We start from the raw sequence: 20,583 nt of genomic DNA, 5'->3' as shown, positions 1-20,583 counted from the left end.
CTTTGATTGATGGCAGTCTCCCCTACTGATCAGGAAGCCCCACGAGGATAGAAACCACAAATATTTTTGTTCAGTGCTGTACCTTCTCTGTCAGCACACCTGCTCGTAAGGCAGGTACTCAAATATTTGCGAATGAATGAGGCACTGATAAAATAGCCTGATCTGAGTTTGCTCCTGGCTCTACCATCATGCCCTTAAATGGCCTGACAATGGAAAATGAGCAAATTCCAGGGCTGCCCATCAGCCAAAAGAAGAGAGGAGGTGCCTTAAACAGGCTTTCCAGACAAAATTCCTGAGCAAAGCATTGCTTGTGACCTTTTCTGGAAAATCTGAGTCAACTCAGTCTCGAGAATTTTTTTTTCCCCTGCCGGTTTCCAGGTCTTGGTTGGATTCATGCTGGAGAACTCCGCTAAACAACAGCCAGCAGCCCCTTACTCCCTGCACAGGGGAAATCAGATGATTATTCTCTTTACAAAAAATGCTCCTGGGGCAAAGCACTATTAATGGGCGCCATGTCATGGGCCAAAGCAGCACCCCTAAAGGAGAAAAAAATTTGATTTTTTTTTAAAGTAGGTAGAGGTCACAAAGCTTTCTGGAATGAAACCAAGATCCCATATTTTCCCAACATTTACATTTTAATTTTCCTTAATCTCCATACACATAAACGTTCAACGCAGGAATTAACACCCCCATTTGGCAGAGGGGGAAACTGAGACTGAGGGAACTAGGGTGGCTTGCAAGTCCCTGAGCTAGGAATAGGTGCAGACAGATGCAACCCTCCGTCTTTCTCATTCAGAAGCCCACACTCTTTGTAGCTTCATGCTCACAGCAAACATAAACCCTGGGAACAAGGCGGAAGGGGCTAAACGTTCTACATAGTAACAGCCTGATCAAAAAGCCAGTCAAGTGATTAGCGTTATCTGGAACCTCCCAGCCTCTTCCTACACACACTGCAGCCCATACCTGAGCCTCGTGGCTGAACCAAGCCAGATGCAGGCAAAGGGCTTTCCAACGGGCAAGAACCAACCCAAGACACACTGGGCCAAGCTCACCGTCAGGAACACATCCGAAGTCCTCTTTTCCCCCAGACAGACGTATGGAGAAGCCACTAGAATCCCACAAAATGACTTCCATCTGCCCCTGACACACTCATGCAAATACCAAATTTCATCTGAAGATGTCCACTTTTTCACGTTTATACCTTACAAATTAAGATGTCTTACAGTCAGTGGGGATGTCATAGTGTAATCGGCATTTTTTTTTCTTTTTTCATCATTCAGAAAATAATAGTGCATCTTACAACTGATGGCATATGAAGTCAATGGAATACGGGATATAAATACTGAAACATGGGGGTATAGTTTCAGAAATAGACATGCAAGGTGATGCTGGAGATTAGAATTTGGAGTGAAAAATTCTCTTTTTCCACCAAAAGGTGGCTATCCTTATTATCGCTACATATATTATCTTCCACTCTTAATATCCTGCAGCGGTTTTTGATCAATTCCCCAAAGCAAAACCAACCAGAAATCAAAAGAGAGAGAGATTTGATCAGATAAGATTGGAAGCTTTTGGACTTAACCATTTCCTTTTTTTTTTCTTTTGACTTAAACATTTTCAAACAAACTTAATTTCTGTTATTCTTTCAACAGGCTGTGCCTCAGTTTCCACTCATCTGTTAAATATAAAAAACAGTACCGGGTTCACATGGTTGTTGTAAGACCAACCAAATGGACTCATTCACTAGAGCATTCAGCACAACGGCCAGCACGTGGTCAGCGCTCGGGAAGTGGCAGGTGCCATTGGCAGTCGCGCAGCATCTCTGAAGTCCTTCTAACCCGGCGCACCGCAGCAGGGGACAGCATGCCTCCGTAACGATAAAATGTGACAAAAACTCTGAAGCGGCGAGCTCCAGTGAATCCATCAGCGTGCCTGGCGAGGGCACAGAAGCTCTGTGCCCACGCCCGCCCCACCTTGCATCCTACGGAGCTCTTCACCTGGGCGCTCAGTGGTTTCCTTTATAATAAGTCAGCAGCTGTAAGTACCGCACTTTCCTGAGTTCTGTGAGTCCTTATAACAAATTGTCAAACCTGAGGGGGTTCACGTGAGAGCCTAAACTTGAGATGGGCTGGGCGGAAGGGTGGGTAGCCTGCGGACCCCACTTGTGGCTGGTGAATCTTGAAGAGGAGGAAGTCTTGTGGGACTGAGTCCTTAGCTAAGCCAACTCCAGATAGTTAGTATCTGAACGGATGTGACTTGCAGGACACCCTGTTGGTGTCAGAGGACTGATGTTAGAACATAAAGGCCTCCGCCATCCCAGGGACGGCTTGAGGGCAGAGGCTCCTTCTGCTTCCATGGCTGCCAAGGGGGTGTAGCCCAGAGGAGGCACTTTATATCTACTTCCTGAATGAGCGAAGATGCGCGCTTGCCTCACAGGGCTCCTCTGCGGCGGTCACTGGGGATGTATGAATGAAAGGGAGGCGCCGGAAGTGAAGCAACTAACCCCGCGAAAACTGTGAATGGCTTGCAACTCAAGAAGGGCAGGACTACACCCCGGCCGTCCAGTCCTGCACCCGCAACACCGGCTCAGCGTTCTCGGGGTACATCAAAACCACGTTGTGCAAGGAATCGATATTTCAAGCACGTCGTCCTTTTCGTCCTCCGGCAAAATTAACACGGAGAAAAGCACTGGGCTCCTGCTGTGCGCTCTCCCTGCCCCCCGCCTCCCCCACTGTAAATGCATCTTCCCAGCTTCTAAATGCAGCCACAGGGAAGCCAGGCGCTCCAAACCTTGCCAACAGTCTCGTCATGCACAGGGACGTTTCAGGGCATCTGTTTCCGCTCCCCCAATCAGCCATCTGCAGCCAGAGTCACAAGCAAGGCACTTGATGAGCTGCACCGGGGCAAGGCTTTCCCAGAGACCAACTCTGCGAAGGAAGGGAGCTCGTAGCTCTGGGCCTCGGGGGGATCTGTTTGGTCTGTTTTTACCTAGAATTCCCTGGTGTGAAGTATGACGAATGAGTCCCCTGGCCTCCGAGGACTACATGCTTTCATCTCAAAATGCAACAGTCCCTTTCAGGAACTTCTTGGGTTAGATTCCAACATCCCTATTGACTGCAGTTAGGTACAGCGTTCCGAATGCCACCCGGGGTCTAAAAAGTAAAGTTTGACCACCGCTGCTTGTACTAAGATCGAAGGAGTCGGGCTGCCCCTTCGTTATGCTTTTCCCCCATCGGCCCGTTAGCACAGGCTGGCAGGGTCGGCTGCGTCACCCGCTGACCTCTCCCTTCTCTCTCCTCACTCTGCTGACTGCTTTACGTGGCATTTCTAGGGTCAGAACCTTATGTCAGGCTGTGGTTCTCTAACTCTGACTCATTAAAAAGTCCATTTCACACAGGTTGTCCCATTTAGTAAAACCGTACCCATTCAATTATTTCCTGCATAATTAAATGTGTGCACTCTTATAACACCTTTCCCAAGCCTAGAATGAAGCAGTGACTCAATAATCTTCCCTGCTATGTTATGTGCAGTTGCATCTAAATATCCAGAAAGACCGCTAGGCTACATACAAGTGGTCAAACAACCCCTGGAGGCCTAAGTGATCACCCGTCTGCATTTACGGTCACCCCCTCGACCTCAGAAGGAACTTTTCCAGCTTTAGTTCCAATATAGAACAAGCATTGGTTTGGGCTCAAAGTACCCTTTTCCCAACCGCACTGGTGTGGCAATCCATCCCCCTCCAGGGATGCCCACTGGAGGTGAGCAGGAAGTGGGGAAGACGCCTGGAATCATGGACCAGCTCTTTTCACCACCTCACGTCAGCCTTCAGAAAGGACCGTTGTTATTTTCGGTTGTCCCTTTGCAGACAGCTGACACGCATCACGGGGAGGTGGTCGGAGAAAACATCCAGAGGAGATTTCTGGGTGTCGCTGCCTTCTTCCAGGGCTGGGTCTCGCAACCTAGATCGCCGGCAATACAGGGCGGGCCACCCTTGGCTCCATGCTGACCCCAGGGGCCCAGGAGGTCCTGGGGGCATGACAATTCCTGACCACTCCTGGAGGCACACCCACCCACGACAGATGGGGTTAACCGCTGAGAGGGTCTCTTTGTGCGGGCCACACCACCTTCTGAGCGGTCTGCTTCTTCTCCATCTCCCCTAACTCGGCAGTAGGGACAGAGCAAAGAAGCCTCTGCACTGTGCCAGGCGAGAAAGTCAGCTGACCCGTGAACAGATAAGCCAGACTTCAGATCTGTAGGCGGGAGTTCCCTCTGGGCAAGAGGGCTCCCGGGGCTACTCCTTTTCAGAACCAAGAGGGGGAGTGGATGGAGGTGGCCGAGACATACTGTTTTCACCACTGAGGCAGGGAGAGTGATCCACTCGTTGACTGCAGTTTTGCCAGTTTGGTAAGCACAGAAGAAACGGGTGAGGAAACGCAAACGTGCACCCTGATGCAGCCAGGGGCCGCGGAAACCACTGCGCCAGTGGAAAGGATTCAGCATTGCACAGGCTTTTTGCTTTCTCCGCGTGGAAGAAAAGAAGGGTGATGGGTGGAGAAGTTGAGTCCAGTATGGGGGTCTGATCAGAAATGGGGCCGAGTGATAGAACCATCTGGAGGCAGGTAGCTGAGGCTGACACACGGTGCCACTGTGGTTCTCAGTCCACCCAAGGTGGAACTGGCAGTCTCCCCAAAAGCTGACTTGGGGTATCACCCGCACTCCCCCTCTGCAGCATGGTCACCTTTCCCACGGTTCTGGTGCTCCCGTCTAAACGGTGATGGCTCACACTGTCCCCTCTACCTTGAGCAGCCCTCGTCCCACTCTCCACCAGCTCATCCCTCTTCATCCTCCTCATCACCCACCCACACCAAGCGTACATGGGTTCCTTGCGCCTTGCCCAGCTGCTACATCTTCTGCTTATACGCATCGTGGTGCTGAGCTCACCAGATTAAACTACAGTTGACCCTTGAATAACACGGGTTTGAACACGGGTCCACTTATGTATGGATCTTTTTCGATAAATATGGAGTCGGCTTCCAAATCCACAGGTTCCGCATCCGTGGATTCAACCAACCATGGATCGTGCACTATCTTCACAATCCTTGGTTGACTTCGCAGATGCGGAACCGTGGATATGGAGGGCGGACTACAGGACTTGAGCATCGCATAGTCTGAGGCAGGTCCTGGAACCAATGCCCCTCGGATACTGAGGAACGACTATAATTGGTTTCCTCCCGCTAGAGTCTCAATTCCTGGAGGGAGCAGTGTATCCCTGGCTCAGTACACTTTATTGAGTTGTAAATTTCTCCCCTGTGGAGGAGGCCCCCAGTCATTGTTTATGCAAGATTCTAGGTAAATACTTCTAACTGACCAAGGGAAAGTTCTGTCTATACGTATTATTTTCTTCTTTTGTTAAACCAGGACATTTTAACTACCATGAAACTTTGTTAAAATACAGATCTCCAGGTTCAAACATGATTTAAAACTTGTAAATTAAATTTATGAGGGCTTCAAGTCACACAGCTTTCTGAAGTTTTTACCCCCAAGTTCACTGCTATAATATGTCACTGTGGCTCAGCCCTGTGAACTGGCCCCTGCAAGACAGAGAACTAGAGGGGGCTGCAGAGATTCTCCCTACGATGGGCAGAATCTAAGTCACAAAAGGCTGCGTGGTTCCTTTTCTCATCCCTAATCCTACTGTCGGTCACTTAAAACAGAGAGCACGCCCCATTTACTCCACTGACTCAGGCCAGGCTTTCAAGCAAAGGTTCTAGTGAAACTCTGTGTCCTCAAACAGGCCACATATTGTATGATTCCCTTTATAAGAAATGTCCAGAATAGGCAAATCCATAGAGACAGAAAGCAGATGAACAGCTGTCACGGGCTGGGGGGAGGGAGAATGGGGCAGGACAGCTTTAAAAGGAAAGGGATTTCTTTCTGGGGTGATGAAAACGTTCTGAAATTAGACAGTAGTGATGGTTGCACAGCATTGAGAATGCACTAGAGCCACTGAAATGTACACTTTAAAATGGTTAAAACAGTGCATTTTATGTTATATGAATTTTATCACGATTAGCAAAAGAATGGCTGTGTCTTACCTTCCTCCCAAAGGTGCACTAAAAACTGTTCAAGCTGTCTCAGAACCACAACACTGAGGACTGGAGAGGATTATCACCTTTAAAAGGTGGGGGACACTATCCCAACATCAACGTGACGGGAGGGAGGCAGAGCTGCGTCCCCCGCGACGGCAGGTCATCCCAGCCCCAACTGTCAGAGGGGACCTGTGTGGTTCGGGTTCATCGTAGATGACAGAATCCAACACAAAAACCTCTTTGAAGCTGCTCAGTGCAAAGGCTCAGAGAACACTCGGGCACACTCAGGCAAGATAAGCTAAACGGACAGCTCACAGACAGACCTCTGCGAGACACAGGCACAGCCACGAGACACCGAAAGCGACTTGAGGTTTTAGTAGCGTTGTCACCCACAGAATGAGGGTCAATTTTCAGTCAAGAAGAATCATTTTGATTACTGAATTTGAAGATCTGATACCTTTGAAATGAAGCATTCCACAAACTCTGCTGAAATAAGAAATACTTTTGATTTTTTTTAAAATAAATGGTTGGTTTCGAAAAAACTATATGGTCCTGGGGGGACAAAGTTAAAGATATGTGGCAAGCTTAATACAACCAAATCCGATTTGGGAATTATTTTGAGGAGTTATTTAGCGTAGCTCTCCACGTTTTGTTTGTGATATAAATACACACATATACACTTAGATATGTATGTATAGTTATATTTATTTCCTGTGGAAAGGAGGGTTTAAGTCACTCTGTATTTCTTTTTTCCATGAGTCTAAGGCTGAATTATGAGGATGCAAAGACTCTTAGAATGTTGAGCTAACCCATTAGAGGGCCAGACTTCAAAGAAAGAAAATGATTGATTGAAACAGACACACACACACACACAGAGTTTTCTTAAAGTTATGGAAGATTAAGTAGGCGCCACTGATTGTTCTGAACTGGCAGGAAAACTGGGGCAACTAGCATAGGTCTGGACAACCACGGAAAGCCCACAGTAAGGACCACACCGTGACCAGCCACCAGAGATTCAGGATGACAGACTTACCGAGAGCGTCCACTGGCAGGGGGGGGCGTGCGGTGAGAAAGTGCAGGATACACAATTGACACAAAAAGGAAAATAATAAAGTCAAACTGGTATTCGAGCAGCAGTCTTACCTTTCTTTCATGTGTTAAAACAGTCCGTGGCTTGCCACCAAATTCTACATTGGGGCGATTAAACTCACATCCACCAAGAGCTGCAAATCCAAGTTCCCTTCCTTGACTTGCTAATAGTCTTTCCTTCCCATCTAAACAGACATCTTCCTAGTTAGTAATCAGCACCCCTAGAGAATGCAGCAAGGTTTTCTCTTAAAAAGAGAGATGAAGACTATATTCCTGTAAGAAGCCAATTAAGATGCTTTAACAAGAAGAGCTTTCAAGTGTAATTTATTGTAACTTGAAAAGTAACTAGGGAAACCAGGATCGAAAGTTCAAGCTGGGGTGAAAATGAAAATTTAAAAAAATTTTTTTAAATTAAACAACTTAAAATTTTCGTATAATAGCAAATAATATGCTAATATGGGACTCTGGGAGTCTGTTTATTAGGTTTGTAATACTAGCTTTGCAGCCTCTGGTGAAAACAACTATCTCAACGTCAGGCTCAAGGGTTAACATATTAAAATGTTCCAGTTCCCTCCCTCAACGTCTCTGATAAACTTTTAGTAGTTACAGATGGAAACAGAAGGCTTTACCATAATTAATTTTTTAATTAAAATTAATAATAATATGGGAGTTAACTAAATGAGAGATAAGGCTTACTGGCTATACAGTAAGGTGGCAGAAGTGGGCAAACAGCATAAAATGTTTCCCACTTCTGATCCTCTCTTACTTCCCCCAGTTGGGTGACAACCAGCTCTAGGACCTCAAGGGTCACGAGCTGACGTCAAGCAGCAGGGCTCGATGAGGGTTCAAGAGATGCCACTCAGAACCTGGGGCTTCTGGGTCAGCTCCACACCCCCTCCCCACCCTCCTGGCTGCCTTTGTCTTGTCCCCCTGACCAGTCAACAAGGCGGCTCTGCCCCATGCACTGACCCTGGGCGCTGGCCTGGAACTTCTCGGAGGGCGGGGACCATTCCTCCAGCCCCCAACTCCCTGCCTAGTTTTTACGCCCGGTAGGTGTTCAATAGCCTGCCTTCCACAAAAATAGGTACATTCACCCACAGCTGGAGCACATGTCAAGTTGTTTTAAAATGATTTTAAGGTAAAGTCTAATCAAACCCAAAAAACCATTAAGAGTTTTTTGACAGTGATATTTAAATACCTTTAGAGTACAAATTACCCTTCTATAGCATAATAAAAAAAGAGTCAAACAAAGAATGTGGCAAAAGGTGATACAGCTGCAGAGTGAAAGTTAAGGTAAATTAGTCGCACACAAAAATCACACCCCATATGTGCCTGCCTAGGTCAAAGGGAAGTGCCAGACCCATGCTTAAATGCATAAAGGCATTTAAACTTTGAAAAGGAGAGTCAGAAGATTTTTTTAGATCAAAGATCACAGTTTTGGAAAAAGGAGTGGCAGAAAGCTGTTTGATGACCTTCTGAAAACATATTTAAGAGGAAGTGATTATTGCACTGTATAAACCAGATTCAGTTCTATCAGGGCAAAAAAAAAAATGTATCCAAAGCATTGGATAAATCTCAGAAGGAACTACCAACACTTTAAAAGTCAAGAGTCTAGGAAGCTACCACTTGAGCACTTGAGGGAGATGAAACCGACAGAGAGGCATTTAGGCAAAAAGGGAAACCGCAGCTAACCAGACCCCAAAATAACTGGGAGTCTCTAATAACCAGATTTCTTCCAGCCCTTAGCTTGTAGTGTTTCCGTTCTCCGGCCATACTGCTTCTAGGAGACCACTTCATAACATTCACTCAGAATGATAACTCTGGTACCTCCTAGAAAGCTCCATTCACCCCAGAAATATACAAAATGTGAGTTTTAAAAGGCACTTACATATTTTAGAAAAAAATTTTTTTTATAAAGGAAAGAAACAAAAACTGTTTTCTGGTTGTTCACTGGAGTATCTAGAAAATCATCCAGAACATTCTAAGCTACTGATCTGACTTGGCGTAAGAACACCATCACTGCTACCTTGTCTGGAAAGGATATGGTGCCCAAGACCATCAGATATATGACTGGGGCTGAAAAGATGGATGCTTCAGAAACCCCTGATCACAGCCTCTACTGTCTCAGCCTTCAGGCCCAAGTGCCCCCAAGAAACCTCACAACTAAAAGCCAATTATGCCCGAGTCCCAGGACCAGAAGCATCCCCTCATGTCATACAGTCCGGCACCTCCATGTGTCCTAAATCTTTCTATCCAGCGCCTTAATGGGAAACTCATTATCCTCTCTAGGCAGCCTAAGCAGACCTGGGCAAGTCTAATTACCAGCAACTTCCTTTTGTGTTGCACTGCAATCAACCTATCAGGCATCCCCTGTAGGTCCAAATTCTGCTAACTGGACAATGCCAGTGACCTTGAGTGACAGATGAAGACTGTTTCAGCCTCCATGTAGAATTCAGATAAAAGGATTATCACTGCAGCCAAGAACTTAAGGCCTCTGAAAAGAAAACTCTGGAAGAGAGAAAGGAAAACCTCTACTTTTTCTTACCTCATCCCTTTCACCAAATTCCCAAACCTTTTCCAAACCACAGATCTTCCTTGGACCCTCTCCCCAAACTCATTAATCTCTCCTATCTCAAAGCTGACGTGTTGTCAACTAGGTAGAGTTCAGCTCCAAATTTTTACCATCCTGTTCTTTTATGGAACCTCAGATTCAATGTAATATGGTGGCAGTTTTATTTACATTTACCTTTAGACTCACTAAAATGTTACTGGCCACAAACCCTATTCCACTTGTCGAATGCTAGCTCTCAGGCACCTGAGTTAGATAGAACATAAACTGCAGAAGCACCAAGACCAGGAAAACACATCCAAAAGAAACAAATGGGGCCAATACTAACAGAAAAACTGATCGTGGGTGAATATCCTGCTGTCTTTATCTTGAAATGGTCTCCTGGTTATTATAAGAACTGGGGGGACATTTTTCAGAAATGCCAAAGCTTGAAAACTTTGTCCTGTCCTCGCCCCTCTTCTACCAAAGAATCCCATCTCTCCGGATGTTTCTTTTAATTCCAAATGAGAACTGCTTGCTTAGGAAAGAGGAAATTTGGTTTTGGGGATTTCTACCTTAAAAAGTTGTTGTCTCAAACAAACGCTAAATACTACCCACCCACAGAGCATCCTGATGGGGGGGAGAAAACCCATTTTATCAGCTGTGATGCAGCAAATTCCAAATCGTGGTATCGAGAAGAATTAGTCTAGAGGGAATGTCACCTGCTCAAGTTCGAGAGAGAGTCCCTACATCTTGTTAGGTCTTAGTAAAATGTTACAAATGCTTTCAAAGTGGATGGAGCTGGATTTTTCTCTTAAAACTCCCAGTTCAAGCCGGAAGAGCAAAGCTGGGTCATGGATCTGATAATTAACTGGTTTGCAAATGACAATCAGCTGGGGGGAAGGAGGGGCATCTTGCACCAGCAGTCTCATTTTCCTTATCCAGCTCCCACCCTCATGAACACCATGAAAAATCTCCCTACACAGCAATGATTCCCGGCTCCCACTGCAGCCTTTTCTAACATTCTCACGAGACTTAATAAAGGGTTTTGGAGATTATAGGCTCTGAAGGATAGAGGAGAAAATGACGTAATTTCTGCAATAATTACTATACAACATTTGCAAAGAGGCTTTTATGCATGATCCCAAGCCTTCCAAGAAATTTATAGGTCTCATCACAACACACAATAAGCATGGAAACTGTCAAATTTTGGAGACCGGGTGGGGGGAGGGAATGAGTCAAGTACAACTTTGCAAGGGTCTCAAATTAATAGATATTCTGCACTTGGGGACTTCAGTTCAGATAGATTCTATTAGCTCCTATCTGTTCACAGGACCATTACATGTAAGGCAGTCTGACTGAAGACTTTCCACTTCAAAGAAAAATCAAGCACGTGCTCATTTTCCCCAAGTAACACATTAACAGCAGAATTTGCAGAATTACCTTTTTTTGCTTTCTTCTGCAGTTTCAGTGTATCTGAGGACTTCTTTTTTATCTCTTGGCGAGCTTTTTTATATTCTAAGAGAAAGCAGAATATTGAATAATTTTACCACTTAGCTCAACAGAAAACACTTTAGCAACAGCCACTACTTTCATCACCAAAAGCATAAACTATGACATGCAATAAACAGCTTTACTGGAATACGAAATGATAAAAATCTCATGAGGACATTTTACAGCAAAGGGGCTATATGAACACGAAAACCAACAAAATGCACTGGGGTCTTTCCCTACAGTATTCATTCATACCAGCTTTGAGGAAACACGGTACCCGGGAACATTTTAATAAAAATTTTAAAATTCACAATTTCTCAGCTTAAGTATCAGGAAATATTTTCAGTATTATCTACTTTCCCAAGGCCCAAATCCACAGTGCTTCATTCCAAAACGAACCCACGTGGCAAGACGCTGGCCAAATGTTACAATTCAGAAAAGAGCGCCTCAGACTACAGCAGGAGAAACCAGACCACATGGAAAAGAACTGGGAAAGGCCCAGCTGCCTTACTTTCACATTAGTACCAAGGCCAGACACTGTGGACACGGAGGAGGGGCAGCCCGCGTGACTCACATCCCCACCGGCCACTTCCTCTTCCCCCACCAGCCTGCACCCACCCTGGACTTTTCCATCTCTGTTGTTGGCATCTCCGTCACCCAGGCATGAACATCTGAAATGACAGTCACCTCTGATACTTCTCTCCTTTGCTACCCTTATCAACTAATCACCAACTCGACCAGTTCCCACAAAGCCATCCCCGACCTTTCCCTCCCACCAGCCCTGAGCCTATCAGAGCAGGGCTCTCTCTTATATGCTCTTGGTAGCACCTATTAGTCAACCCTTTCCGGTTTCATCCCCTCAGATCTGCCCACACGCTTTCCCTCCACCACACTTACTGCAGGTTGTATGATCCGTGGAGCAAGGTCTCCTGCCCCTTCCATACCACCAGCACCCCACCCTTCGGCTCCAGGAAGACTGACAGGGGTGGCGTCTGCCTGGACCATTCTGTCCCCAGACCTAGCACAGGAGGTACTGAGACCCACTGATTGAAGGTTAGCCTACATCATTAAAAGTTTGGTTTTCACAATGTGCTGAAATGCCCTAAGTGCGTCTCTGGCATTTAAGCCTGCTGTTACAAATCACTTTTAATTCAGCTGATCACAAACAATGTCACGGAGCACAATCAGGCTACCCACTGAGCGATGCTTCATGCCCAAAACCCAGCACTGAGTCCTGCAATGGGATCACTTTTGACCCCTCATCCTCCAACACTGAGATGTCCGCAGGAGCAGTGGGGAAGGAGCAGGTCCTCAGGGTGACATCAACGAACCCAGCAGAGACACAGGCAGCAGCCGGCAACGTGCCCCCTGAGGCCGCTGCGCATCAGCCGCCTTGCCCAGTACCTTTTGCGTGGTCTTTGTCCAGCTGGTTGGCCACTTTCTTCCATTCTTCCATCTGCTCTTGAAGTGGGTTTATCAGACAATCGATTAAAGCACTTGTACCAAAAGAGAAAGAAAAGGAGACATTAAACAGACACATTCTGTTGTCAAGGTTTACACTCAGTTGTCAAAACGTACCTGAATCACAATTACCTGAGGCAAAACAAGGCAGCATACTAAGCCCAAGTTCACATCCAAATCCCCCAATTTCACAGCAACCGCGTCCTCAGGAGGCTTTTCAATGACTGTTAAGAAGCTGTACACGTGACTGGTGGGCGTGACCTCTTCTCATGGCCCCTTTTTCCATTCCCACACTCGTATTAACAAGCAACGCTGCAGATCAGTGGGGTCACACCTCTGGCTGCACAAGGGAACCAGCTGGAGAGCTTCTTTTTTTTTTTTTTTTTTTTTTTTAGATGAAAGTTACTTTATTTTTATTTTAATTTTTATTTTATTGTATTTTATTTTTTTTTTGGCTGTGTTGGGTCTTCGTTTCCATGCTAGGGCTTTCTCTAGTTGCGGCGAGCGGGGGCCACTCTTCATTGCGGTGCGCGGGCCTTTCACTATCGCGGCCTCTCTTGTTGTGGGGCACAGGCTCCAGACGTGCAGGCTCAGTAGTTGTGGCTCACGGGCCTAGTTGCTCCACGGCATGTGGGATCTTCCCAGACCAGGGCTCGAACCCATGTCCCCTGCATTGGCAGGCAGATTCTCAACCATTGCGCCACCAGGGAAGCCCTGGAGAGCTTTTAAAAGTTGAGGACACCTGGGCCTTACCCCATACCTGATAGAAACCTGGAGGGTGGGGGGCCAGCATTACCTTTTTTAAAAAAGGCCCACATGATTCTGACGTGCATTCAGGATAATAAGTCATGAATGTAGACTGCGGACAGCCTAGGGAGGATCAGAGGGGTGAGGGGTCTCCAGGTACATCCCTTCTTATTTTGTGCACTCTCCCAAACAGACTGCAGTTAAATGAGTGGAAAGGTAGCCCTCAACAGAGAGGAATCATGAGTCAGGGGAGCCGGTGTTTTTTGTGCAATGGAAGTAGAATCGACCCGATCCTACATTACAGAGATGTTGTTGAGAACTTAGAGAATGCCCATAAACTGTTTGAATGGCATTGGTGAGAACTGCAACAAAGGTATTCTCAGACTGCTTTTTGATCCTGGGCCTCCTGAAAATCTCCAAGCTTTTGGTACCACCCCCGCTTCTCTTACCAGGGTCTAGTGGCACCACCCCCCTCGCACGCGCATCCTCTGGCCTCACTTCCTCCAGCTCTCTGTCCAAATCTTCCTTCTGAACAGAGACACTCCCTAACCAGCCTGTGTCCAAGAGCCACCACCCACCTCATCCCGTGTGTTCCTCCTCCTGTCACTCATCACCGCCTGACATTCTATCAGGTTTACATAAGTGTCTGGAGCGTAAGCTTCATGAGTGCAGGATGTGTTTCCTACTCAGGGCTATGCCTTGTACACCTAAGACAATGCCGGCACATAGTAGGTGCTCAGTACACCGTGGCTGTTGAATTGGCATCTCTTCATCACTAAAATGGAATGAGGTGTCACAGGACTGGCCCCAGAATAAACAAGATGATGTGTGTGGGAGGAGGCGCAGGGGGTGCCATCTCGGGGAGCACTCCCCAGGGGCGAGGCGGGAAGGAGGAAACCAGATTTTATCACACGCTCCAGCAGGTGCTTTCCACTGTGTGGACACTGCGTGCATCTGCACAAGAACCCTTCAGAGATTCCTACGCCCATCTGACAGGGGCTGAGAGCCCAGCCCAAGATTACGGCATGTCAGCGGCCAGCCCGGGGTTCAAACCTAGGCCCGGTTGACTCCAAGACTAGGTGCTTCCCACTATATTCTGCAGCCTCCTGAGGTGGTCCTGCAAGAGGGTCAGAGGGATTCCACCGTGACAGCCTCTCAACGCAACTTGCAATTCACAAAGCAGAGCGGTGCAGAAGTGCTGAATTATGCTGATCTCTTTGGGATAACGTCCCACTCTCACTGGAACACTGGTGACTGTAGACCCCCGTGCCAGCCACTGCCATTTCTACCCATTCTGGACGCTTGTGAAAGAGGCTGGCAGTGTGGAAGGTTCTATGAGCCACCCCTGCCCTCCTCGGCGGGCCTGGAGGACATACACAGGTCCCGGGTAACAGGACAGCAGTGCACGCCTCACCCTCCAGTACGGCAGCTCCTCTTCCTACGAGGTCCCTGCAGGGGTGGGGGACCCAGAGGTCTCAGCAGGGCGCTCGGTTCCTCACAGGGATGGAGCGTGAGGAGAGACACACAGAGAAGATCCCAGAGGCGGGTGCAGGCTCCATGAGGCAGGGCCCCAGGCTGTCTGGTCCTTCACTGGAGCCCCAGGGCCCAGACCGCTGCCTGGCAGATGCCCAGCCAAATACTTGTTCAGTGAGTGAGCAGAGGGGCGGGCTGTGATGAGAGATGGGCTGCGGGGATTTAATGTTATGGGGAAACCAGTGCTGCTTGAGGCAAGTTAGGCTACGTATCACCGCTTCCTTAACCTGAAATCAGCAAGGGCGTCTGAGATCTGGGGAAACACGGTCCTCACCTGGAAAACTGCCTCAGCTTGGCTTCTATGCTCCGATGCCTCATGCACATCCTGGTTAAGGCCGAGCCGATCTCCCTGGTACCACCTGGAAAAGCAACAGAAGCAAACATGAGGGACAGAAGACAAGGAGGAATCACTGAGATCCTTAAAGAGAGAATGAAAGAATTAAAAAACTAGACAGATTTCACCACGTTATAAAACCCAAGCCACGGTCTTTCAGACTTCTCACCAGGCTTGTGTACACAGATGTAAACACATACATATGGCTACATATCTTGAAATCATCATCAAAACAAAAGCTACTTTTACTATATACGATACCCTCTAATATTTTCTATTCTGGTTTTTTTTTTGGTTTTTTGATGCTGATTGTGACCCAGAAGTTGATTTTACAACCCACTCATGAGTCTGAAAAATACTTCTCAAGGAAGATGATTAAAATAGTATCTGACATAGTATCTGATATTTAGGGGAAAGCTGTAGTTTTGTTTTATTTTTTCCACTTCTGGCAAAATAATCCTCTTAGCATTATTCAGAACCACCAGTGAAGCCACTCCATAAAGCCACATATTCTAGAATACAAGTAATGTAGAGAAGAGCAGGGCTAAAGCAAGATGAAAGAGCAGGGTATGTTTTTTGATGGGTTTGGGTAACACCAGAGAGAGAAATCCTCAAACGCAGCAAATGTCGAGGAAGTTGAAATACAGCTTAGTGTTCCTGAAATTCTTGTCATACTTTTCCCTTCAGGCACACCCTTTTCTAAGATTATTTTTGAAGTTCCCTTCCTTCCTCCCCTTAGAAACAATGCTTAAATCAGCATTTACTTGGGCGTGGAGGAGGGGGAAGCAGACTGTATCTACAGATGGTAACTCTGCACTGAGTACTGGAAAGCACAATTATAAATGTTATGAAAACACTGGGGCTCATGAAATCAGAGGGAAAAGTGTCCCCAAAACCATTATTTTGTTTTTAATTTTTTTTTTTACAGACAAGGCCTTCAAGGGAAAGCGCAGTAATTTATGGCAGGTTTAACCAAATCAAGTTAATAGGAAAAACATTCCCTCCCCTATTAGTACTTGTGACATTATTATGGGCTGTATTTTCCGCTCTGCCTTCTCTCCTAGAAATGCCAGTGTGATGCTTCACTTCCACCCGTTTTCCATTTTATTCTGCAAAACTATCAGGTTTCCAGAACCAAAAAATAAAGTAATAATGGTGATACCTATTTAATATTTCTATATTTTATTTCAGTCTGAAAAGAAGCCTTCTGGAGCAATTCTTCCATTCCTCTAAAACAGGGTTTCTCAATCTGAACCCTACTGACACACAGGGCCAGGATGATTCTTTGTTAGGGGGCCGTCCTTTGCGTTGTAGGATGGTTTGCAGCCTCCTGGCCTCAACCTACCAAAAGCCAGTAGCAGCCCCCCAGCCTGTGATATCCAAAAATGTTTCCAGACGGTACCAAGGGCTCCCTGGGGAGCAAACTCTCCCCCAGTTGAGAAACACTTCCGTAAAAGACACTGAGTAAGAATTAAAGGTCATCTGAGGCTGACTTTCTAAACGGCCAGAAGTGTAAACTGTTACCCTAGAGCAACTGGCACCTGCCAGGAGTTCGTGACCACCGGAGCCTCACCATCTACACTGCAGCTTGCACCTCTCCACCCGGGAAAACCAGTAGAGGGCGCTGTTTTCACATGAGCCACTTGCCTTCTGGGCTCACTTCAGGTTCTTAAGCCTTTACTGCTTATAAGCAAGGACGAGGAACACTTAATCCGCAGGGAAATATCTCTTATTTTTCCTGGGCCTTCATTTAATTAAAAGTTAATAACCTGGCCACACAAGGAAACTGGCACACTCATTCACAGCTGGCAAGAGTGTAAACTAGCACTTTTCTGGAGGAAAATTTGGCAGCATGTATCAAGGAATGCCTTAAAAACAAGCCCCCTCTTTGACCCAGCAATTCTACTCCTAGAAATTTTACCAGAGGAAACAATTAAGGGTGAGAGCAAATCTTTACCTATGAGGACAGTCACTGAAATGTTGCTTATGGCAGTAAAAACTGGAAATAACATCCCATTCTAGGGAGCAGGTTGAATAAACCCTAGGACATAGCCACACAACGGACGAGCACGCAGTCACCCAAAGTGCTGGAGAGCGATGGTTCAGGTCCCAGGAAGTGAGTCATTTGTAGAGACCTGAGGATGTGCTGGGCCCTGGGATGAGTGCTTTGCACACGTGAGCTCATTTAATCCTCCCAACAAGCCCAGGTATGCTGGTGTTACTATCATCCCAGACAGGAAAAACACCTTCCGTAATTTGGCCAACGTCACCCTGCTAGTAAGTGGGATTCTATCCCAGGCCAAATCTCCGGAGTCCATGCATTTAACCACTCAGCACATGGCACTTACTACAGACAAAGGGAGATGGGAAAGGGCAGAGCCAAGAGCCCAAAACACTCCGCTAAGCTAACTTAACTACACACTCTTATGGATGTTGAGGCTTTACGGTCCAGCTCTCAAATTTTTGTTCCTGAGCCTAGAACTGTTGAATTGGCACCACGGGAACTAAGCTCCAATCTTTGCTAAGCTGTTACACAGAGCTAAGTGAGCGAGAGCTGCTTCGTTGATTACCCGTGAGTTTGAGTTTCCTCAAAATAAAATTCTGCAGCTGGAAAAGATCACCTCAGAGCTCAGCTCCCTGACCCCATCTCTCTGCTCCCGATTTCTGTTAGCTTCCCAGGTATTTTCATACACTGCCACTGGTCATTTATCATCCCCAGGAAAGCCCAAGGCTTCCCAGAAACAGCTGAACTGTGGGATGAGAACAAGCAGTTTCTACACATGCTGTGGGCAGCCCACCACTGTGCTCTGCAGCGCAGGGCTTCCTGTGAGAGAAGGAAATGAAGAACCAGAGCACACTCCCAAATAGCAGTGTCTCTGTCCAAGTGGCACGAGGGCAGGAGACAAGGCAGCTGACATCCTCCGTGGACCCCAGGACCCAACCATTAGAATTACTGCTGATCTCAGCCACGCAGGGCCCTCTAAAAATAGCTCTATCTATGGATGTGCTTAACAGGGTCTTCTGCTCTTCCTGACCCTTGCTAAGAACTAAAAAAAAAAAAAAAAAAAAAAATCAGCAGGTTTGAAAAAGCTTCAGAGGAAGCTGGCTTTAGTTACAAAGCCAGAGCAGACATCTGGAAGAGCTCTGGGCTGACAGAGAGAATATTTATGGAATCCAATGACTGCGATGTACTCAGCAGCTTGCGAGTAAGGACAAGATCTTACTTGTTTCTGTTTTCCCTGCACCCAGCACTGGTGCAGACCGAAGAAACCAACATGGACCACTTGGAGAGCATTTTTTTTTGCTATACCTGGAGGCGGAGCAAGGGACTGGGTTTGTCTTTCGTTTAACACATAAATATTTGTGTATCATCTTTGGCACACAATAGAAGACGCAAAATAAATACAAGATCCTTATTATCTTACAAAAGGTCTATACTGATTCAAGGTCAGCCTGGAGAAACAACGGTGTATTAGTTTTTTTTTAGTTGCAGTATAGTTGATTTACAATGTTGTGTTAGTTTCTGGTGTACAGCAAAGTGATTCATATCTATATATTCTTTTTCAGATTCTTCTCCATTATAGGTTATTACAAGATATTGAATGTAGTTCCCTGTGCTATACAGTAGGACCTTGTTGTTTATCTAATTTTCTATTGTTGCTGTAATAAATTACCACAAATTTAAATTTATTTAAATTTTAAATATATTAAATTTAAATTTATAAATATTTTAATTTAAAGCAGCACACATTTATTATCTTACAGTTCTGGAAATTGGAAGTCCAAAACCAATTTCTCCAGGCTAAAATCAAGGTGTCAGGAGGGCTTTGTTCCTCTGGAGGCCCAGAGAATCTGTTTCCTTGCCTCTTCCAGCTTCTACCGGCCGCCTGCATTCCCTGGCTCCTGGCACCTTCCTCCACCTTCAAAGTCAGTGGCGTCACAACTTCAGTCTTCTCTAACCTCTGCTTCCGTCCTCACATCTTCTCTGACTCTGATCCTCCTTCCTCCTTCTTATAAGAACTCTTGTGCTGTACTGGATCCACCTTAATAATCCAAGATAATCTCCCCCATCTCAAGATCCTTAGCTGAATCATATCTGCAAAGCCCCTTTTGTCATGTACAGTAACATATTCACAGGTTCTGGGGTTGAGGACCTGGGTATTTGGGGGGGGGGCATTATTCTGCCTACCAAAGATGAATAGGAGTTGTTAATTTGGGGAGAGTGCACGGGGCACTATGGGCCACTCTCCAGAGTCCATCTATTCCTCCCCAGAGGATTAATCAGGGCCAATGATCTAATGCCATCCCCTTGGGCAGTGGCTGGTTCAGGGATGAGACAAAGATGGAGAGGTTGATGGGGAGGCCTTTGGGGGAAATGTCCCTATGTCCCTGATCTTTTTTTTTTTAATAAATTTATTTATTTATTTATTTTTGGCTGTGTTGGGTCTTCGTTGCTGCGTGCAGGATTCAGTAGTTGTGGCACACGGGCTCAGTAGTTGCGGCACGTGGGCTCTAGAGCGCGGGCTCAGTAGTTGTGGCGCACAGGCTTAGTTGCTCTGCAGCATGTGGGATCTTCCCGGACCAGGGCTCAAACCCGTGTGCCCTGCATTGGCAGGCGGATTCTTAACCACTGCACCACGAGGGAAGTCCCGAAAATGTCCCTGATCTTAAGATCAACGCACCGAAGAGACCCCACAGGTCATGAACTGGAAGCAGGCTGCCCAGCTGCCGTGGTCAGCCCGCTTTCTGGCCGTGGCGACACCTGCCTTAGGAGGAGGCCCGTCCTGTGGACAGAACACAGAAGGAGCCCGAGTCTCCAGTGACCTCACTGAGCTGCCAAATTAACGCAGTGGGAGCCTGCTCTCCTGGACCTGGGGCTCCTGTTTTGCAAAGTCACACATCTCCTTATTTTTAAAGCAACTTTGATTTGGTTCTCTCTTTTGCCAGTTTAAAGAAGAGGGAAGGGAGCAACAGCCTCGTGCTTCCTCACAGCACCGGGAACCACCCCGTGGCTAAAAGAAATATTAAGTCCATCATTCGCTGCTGAGAGAGGCACAGATACTTTATGGCAAAAATCTTCATTCTTTTCAGTGTGATACATGTTAAGAACTTTCTCCCATAACAAGCAAAGGTTTTTATGATAAATTAGTGAAAAATAAGCCGACGATCAAAACTGGGTGATCTGCAAAGGAGATAATCAGTGGAAAGAAAGAAGTAAAAAGCCTAGAGGTTAGACTATCAAAGTATGAACACGGGGGCAGAATACGATGAGTTTTGCACAAGAAGAC

The 20,583-nt window shown here is 46.5% G+C and overlaps 1 protein-coding gene across 8 annotated transcripts in view; it reads right to left on the bottom strand.

Moving 5' to 3' along the window:
* The window catches only part of MTSS1 (MTSS I-BAR domain containing 1), a 165,933-nt gene that overhangs the window by 20,384 nt on the left and 124,966 nt on the right, over nucleotides 1–20,583 (bottom strand). For 4 of the 8 annotated variants that reach the window (XM_036830379.1, XM_036830384.1, XM_036830386.1 and 1 more), the window contains exons 4-7: nucleotides 15,236–15,320; nucleotides 12,625–12,716; nucleotides 11,170–11,244; nucleotides 7,123–7,134 (exon numbers count right to left, since the gene is read on the bottom strand). In XM_036830379.1, the coding sequence (XP_036686274.1) occupies nucleotides 7,123–7,134; nucleotides 11,170–11,244; nucleotides 12,625–12,716; nucleotides 15,236–15,320 (264 nt within the window). The remainder of the gene's footprint in view (nucleotides 1–7,122; nucleotides 7,135–11,169; nucleotides 11,245–12,624; nucleotides 12,717–15,235; nucleotides 15,321–20,583) is intronic. The other 4 variants (XM_036830380.1, XM_036830385.1, XM_036830383.1 and 1 more) reach the window with 1 other exon arrangement.

This window comes from Balaenoptera musculus, chromosome 17 (genome assembly GCF_009873245.2).
Source record: "Balaenoptera musculus isolate JJ_BM4_2016_0621 chromosome 17, mBalMus1.pri.v3, whole genome shotgun sequence".
In the NCBI taxonomy this organism is placed as follows: Eukaryota; Metazoa; Chordata; class Mammalia; order Artiodactyla; family Balaenopteridae; genus Balaenoptera; species Balaenoptera musculus.
This window is presented reverse-complemented; position numbering and strand designations above follow the sequence as displayed.